Source organism: Macadamia integrifolia, chromosome 2 (genome assembly GCF_013358625.1).
Source record: "Macadamia integrifolia cultivar HAES 741 chromosome 2, SCU_Mint_v3, whole genome shotgun sequence".
NCBI lineage: Eukaryota > Viridiplantae > Streptophyta > Magnoliopsida > Proteales > Proteaceae > Macadamia > Macadamia integrifolia.
The window spans coordinates 27,278,546-27,284,798 of NC_056558.1; the positions used below are offsets into that span (position 1 = coordinate 27,278,546).

Genomic DNA, 6,253 nt, shown 5'->3' on the forward strand with positions numbered 1-6,253 from the left:
AGAGATGATGAAGCTTTCTTTAAATCATTGTGAATAGAAGCTGGAATTTTAAAATGGGAACCGCATAGGTAGGGTGGCGGAGGCCACCAACTCTATGAGAATTCCACGCCCAGAGTGAGAGAAAAGCTGACTTTTCCAATCCCCAATACGACCCAAGGAGCGGTCTTTGATATCCATGAAAAGTTGCTTCTTGTTTAGAGAAAAGTTCACCGAAAATCCCAAATATATATTTGGAAGGGGAGGCCATATAAGGGAACTTAAGGGTCTTGGACAGCCACCGACGGAATCGAGGATGAGTAATGACATACATAGTCTCGATTTTGTCCCAAATATGACGTTGGATAAAGCCTACTAGAGCCCAAAGATTCATGTAGCTGACCCCATGTAGCTATGATTCTCATGACTTGTTGGGCTATGCCTCTTCATCTCTCATCTCTCCTCTCTTCTTTATATCTCTAATGTTTGGATTTTTTTTTTTTTCCTATTTTGTTTTGAATGGATCCTTATAGCAGACTACATTAAGCTAGGATTTTTTTTTTTGGTAGACCGCATTAAGTTAGGATAAGGCTAAAATTGTTGTTGTTCTAGTTGCTTCTAATGGGAAATTTCTTGAAAATCGGGAACCGGCTCAGAATCGGCCGTGCCTGACCCGCTGATTCATGTAGATTCGTGCCGATTCTACTCCGTCTTCGGGCACTTATGAGAGAGATTGTAGTCTTCCACTTCTGTTTATGATGAAATTGGTGGACATTTTTCACTGTTGATGGTCTGCTAATCGCTTTCTTACTTGTCATCAGTCACTAGAGCGAGAGAGAGAGAGAGAGAGATGGCAGCAACACCGTTGATACCTCAAAATCCAATGCCCGGAAACCCTAATTTGGATGGGAACCAGCAGCCACCACCACCTCCGGGGACGGACATGACCGGAATCTGTTTCAGGGATCAGTTGTGGTTGAATACATACCCTCTCGATCGAAATCTCGTGTTTGATTACTTTGCATTATCGCCTTTTTACGATTGGAGCTGTAACAATGAACAGTTGCGGATGCGTGCCATACACCCACTTGATATCCCCAACCTCTCGTAAGATCACCATATTCTTTCTTTGTCATACTTTTGATTGCTGTAATTCAGTTGAGGAAGAAAATTCTTCAAGCATTAACATTTGGTTTTTTTCTGTGAGACTTTCGTTTTCCATCTTTTTACTAGGTTTATCATGCAACCATTATCTATTTGATTTTCCATTGCCACAGCACTATGGAATTAGCTTGAAATGAACTAATTCAGCCCTTTGGGCTTCACTTATCTGATTAATCATGCAAATAAATCTATTTTCTTTGCCTTTTGCCACAATACTTGTGGAATTTAGCTTGATATGAGCTGATTCAGCCACTTAATGAGCCAAATTATTTTTACTCCCTGGACATTCTAGCAAATTTGGTACTTTTATGTAAACCTATCTAAAAGAAAGGGGATACCTAAGATAAACCTGAAGGATTCTGCTATATGTGATCTGGAATTTTTGTTTTCCCGCTCAAGAAAATCATTCATAAAAAAAATCATAATAAAAAAAAAGGGAAAAATATACGATTTATAAAACTGCCAGTTTGGAATCTTCAGCACCATAATCTAGCACCTTTAGCTCTCTTATTAGAACTAGCTACTTTATGAACTAAATGTTTCTGGACTATAGATAGATGATGGCAAATCCCAAGTGGTTCAGCCTGTGTGAGTTTATACAATTGACAAAACCAGCCAGTTTGGAATCCTCAAACCTCACCCCCCCCCCAAAAAAAAAAAAAGAACATCGTTAACTTCTCTATGAAAACTAGCAACTTTGTGAGTTAAATTGATGCAATCTGGGTTCAAAGACCCTAGTTCCATGCTACAGGCCTACAGCAAAGCAACTCCAACTAAATTCAATTCATCCAATCTCTTCTTATCGTATAGATTACATGCCTATATGTAAAATAAAACTCCAACCCAAAAGAGGAACAGGAAATAGAAACTGGTTCCATCTAGGAAACGTAAAAAAGAAGGGAAACTATATCGTTTGTAATCTACCCCAAAAATAAAACATAATATAATACAATACTATAATGTTATCTCCTACCAACCCTTGTTGGTCCAAAAACCTGTTTGGGCTGGTTTTTCATTGGTTTGGGTTTCCAGATCAGGTCGTGTTGGTCCAGCATGATAATGCCACTGCATCATAAATGTTTCTGGACTCTAGAGGGTGCAAATCCCAAATAGGTTCAGTCAGTGCGAACAGGAGGTTCACTAACATATTTCTTGCCTGCTTGTTCTCTGCCTACTTTGGGAGCTCCTGTGCAGATTCAGTCAGATTTGTGAGCCCCAGAGAGTTCCCCAACTTGATCGTCTCATCTAGAAGTTCAGCATCAACTGTAAAGAAAGGAGAGGAACTAGAATTTTGAAGGATCAAAGAACATGGCAGAGAAAATAGATGGGTAATCTTGAGAACTGTAGAGCTTTGTAAGAAAATGGTAAATTTTAAGAATAGTATATGGGATGAGTACAAGACTAGTTGGTCGTTCTTAATTTTTGAGTGGGTGGTGGATCAGCTTTATGCATATTTTGTTAATTTCTTTCTGATGGGTGTGTTGCCTCCCTTTTATGATAGAATCTCCATTGATCTTTCCTCTGGAGTGGGAAAAAGAGAATGAAGTTTTGAGCTCTTGGAATAAAAAGACTCCAACAAAGTTAAAAAAATAAAATAAAATAAAATAACGGATGTAAATCACAGAAGTGTGCTTATTTTAGTGGAAAGATGCCTTGGTTGGGCTACATATGTGTTGGGCCTTTGGTCCAAGGGGATTTCTTTGTGATCGTTTGCTTTAGTGGGTTCCTAAGGTCAATGTATATGATGTTTATTAGAAGGGAACATTTGAATTGGAAAGTGATTATGTGACAAAAACTGTTGAAAAAAAACTATATCAGTAATGGAGACTCATGATAAGTTCCAATTATTATCCAAATCTATGATCGATGAGCTAAAAGTAAAAATAATAATTATGTGCTTGTCAGCTTAATCCAAGTAGCTGTTAAACCATTAAGTAGAACAAGGTTAATAATCTGTTTTGTTTTGTGTCTGAGACTTTTGACATAGAAAGTTTGTTGATTCCTTATTAGGGATAGTTGAGTCTAGCCTCTGTGAGGGACCTATCTACTTCAATTGCTACTCTAATTTTTCGGTAGCTCTTACAGACCCATTATCCTAAAGGTTCTAATTGTGAATTTAAAGACTAGGGCTTGATATGGACCCTGGGTTGCCTAACATCGACATATTATACAGAATATGTTGAATACTAGAGGACTTATCCAGACCAATGTGGGAAAGCCATATCTCATAGTCCCAAAAAACAGTGCCTTGGGAAATATTACCCTACCTGAAAGGTGGAACTTACAAACAGAGGTCCCTCCATGGCATTTAATAAGGGTGGAACAAATCATAGAGTATCCAGATGGACAGCTAGAAATTCAGTTTTCTTCATCAGGGAAAACTAGAATAAATGTTTCAGGCATTCTGCCCAGAATTTCACGAAGGGCTTCATGTTCCTTGATACTACAAACAGATAATGAAAGAGAACATGAAGAATTTTTTTAAAAGGGGTTAGCCAAACTCCAGAACAAGTACAACGACCTTCTTTTAGGGTAGACACTCGAGGTTAATTTACAAGACCTCACCAAGAGACTGTAGAACCTGAACCTACCTTTTCCAATGTGGTTTGGCGGATCAGCTGCTGATGCCTACTTACTGATTGCAACACATAATGCCTCTGTTTTTTCTACAGGAAAATGACAGGCACTGAATACATGCTGAGTGAGGTAATGGAGCCACACCTCTTTGTTATTAGAAAGCAAAAGAGAGATAGTCCCGAGAAAGTCACACCCATGCTTACTTACTATGTCCTGGATGGTTCGATTTACCAAGCACCACAGCTTTGCAATGTCTTTGCAGCTCGCATTGTAAGTCATCTATTAAGATTAAGAGTTAATATCTTATGATGCCCATTGATGTAAATAATGATGCAAGTCTACCATGAGATTATTGATTGCACACAAGTTATGGTTTGCCATCTGATCCAAAGAGGAAGGTTCCCTTCAAGTGGATCCTCCAGAAAGCAGTCAATCTTCAAGTGGGACTGACATTGTAGCTCCATGGGTCTCCTTTGAACATGGCCAAACCTCAAACAGCTTTCACGGAGCTTGTCCTGGATCGGGGCAACTCCAAGATCAACTTTGATACAATCATTCCCTACTCTATCTCTCCTAGTTTTGCTGCACATCCATCTCAGCATTCTCATCTCTGCTACACCCAATTTATCTATATTACTCTTCTTGACTGCCCAACATTCTTTCATTCGAAAAAAAAGACTGCCCAACATTCCACTCCAAGTGTTCACTTTATATATATGTTTTCTAAATCTTGGTTCAATAAGCTCTTCTTCATTTCAATCTCATACCCTCTTTGGTCATTATATTTTGAAGCAAGATTAATCTATTTTAGTGTTTATTCGGTCTTGGTATACTTTTCAAACCCCAATACTAAAAGTTGGGCCTTATTAGAAGAGGAAAATAGATGTTACAGCTTCTATGTATGCTGTTTCTCTTTGTACTTCAATTTTGGAGCTGGAATTTTGTTACAGATTGCAAATCATGTTGCTGCAGTTTAGTGTTGTAGGCTCATATCAAATGTGTATGTCATTCTGATAGATCACATTGAAACGCTGCTGTTGATTGGGTACCTCAGTGTCTCCTTGTCATTTTTCTCGTTTTTACTGCTGTTAAACTGACATAACTTGATTTTAATGTATTGAGTCACTGTTTTCATCTTTTTCACATATCCGTGTTTCAGGGACGGGCTCTTTATCATATATCAAAGGCATTCACCACTGCTGCCTCAAAGTTGGAGAAGATTGGATATGGTATCCATCTGCAACTTCTTAATTTCTTTCTCGTTTACCCCCTCCCCCCCAAAGTTATTATTTGGTAATGCTTCTTGCCATTCTTCCTTCTGAAGAAAGAGTGGTTATTTCTTCTTGATTTGGTATTAGTATTGCTACATCTATTTTCTTTGCAAGGGAGACATTTTGTGTGATCTCTACTAGCCATCATTAGATAAAGTAGACCCATACCCTCCCCCTCTACAAACACCCCCCCACCCCCCCAAAAAAAAAGGGGACAAAAAAAAAGATGATAGAAAACAAAAAATTGAAAGGGTGCCCCATGATTGGTATTTAATTTAATGTCCATGTATGAGTGAGAAAGAATACACTTACAGATATCTAGAAGCATCCCTTGGGGCCCTTGAATGTTTTTAATGAATTTAAAATTAAAAAATAGAGACAATTTTAGCTTGTTGATTCTTACGTGGCATCAAAATACAATCTTATAACTTTCTCATTGTTTCAAATTTTCTAGTGTCTTGGGGCTTTCTGGTAGTAATATTCCAGTTATGTTTGGCTGCTTCTCTTCCTTGATGAGTCGTAGATCTGTATTTTACTTGCTAATAGCTCTTTCTTCTTCTTTTGTGCATTTGTCCCCATTGGAAGCCAAAGCTTTCTTTATGTTTATAAGAATTGTGGGCTAACCTGACTAGCCCTTTGTAGAAACCTCATTTGATCCATTATTTTCCCAGGTTTGGGTTGGTGTATCTTATCCCACTTAATATTCGTTATGGATCTTGGGTATGTAGTTTCTACTAAGTGAAATGCCAAAACAGTTTGATCCATTGCTGCCCAGGACTAGTGATACAGAGTCTAATAATCTAATTGAGATCATGTTATAAAAAATGTTGAGCTTTCCGTTCAGTTATTGCAGTAAAGAGCAGTTGAACTACTTGCATGAAATATACTACTAAATCTTGAAGCAACCAATTCAATTTACACATTGTGTCAGAAAGGAAAGCACAAGTTGGAGGATGCCTGCGAAAGGGGAGTGACCCAAGTTCTCAAACCTTTTCTCGTTAGTTTTTTTGGTATGCTTTGCAACCACTACGGAAGAATTATAACTTATTGTTCTAGGCCGAAGACTGTCAAGGCTTGGGTTGTGCTGGGGATGATATTTGGTACACACTGATTTTGAATGAAGCAAATACCAAGGAAATTTGTTCTTCTAAAGGCTGTTGTGTTTGTCCTTGCGACTTTCCTCCTGGCCAAAAATCTGATATGCTCCATTTAACTCGAATGTAGTTGTTCCTTCCTAACATTGATTTTTTTTTTTTTTTTTTTTT

General features: G+C 38.1%; 1 protein-coding gene across 3 annotated transcripts in view; it reads left to right on the plus strand.

Moving 5' to 3' along the window:
- Nucleotides 1–717: 717 nt before the first annotated feature.
- LOC122062314 (mediator of RNA polymerase II transcription subunit 6) overlaps nucleotides 718–6,253 on the plus strand; it is a 16,944-nt gene continuing 11,408 nt past the window's right edge. For 2 of the 3 annotated variants that reach the window (XM_042625915.1, XM_042625916.1), the window contains exons 1-3: nucleotides 718–1,083; nucleotides 3,813–3,987; nucleotides 4,877–4,946. In XM_042625915.1, the coding sequence (XP_042481849.1) occupies nucleotides 827–1,083; nucleotides 3,813–3,987; nucleotides 4,877–4,946 (502 nt within the window). In that variant the 5' untranslated portion in view covers nucleotides 718–826. The remainder of the gene's footprint in view (nucleotides 1,084–3,812; nucleotides 3,988–4,876; nucleotides 4,947–6,253) is intronic. The other variant, XM_042625920.1, reaches the window with a different exon arrangement.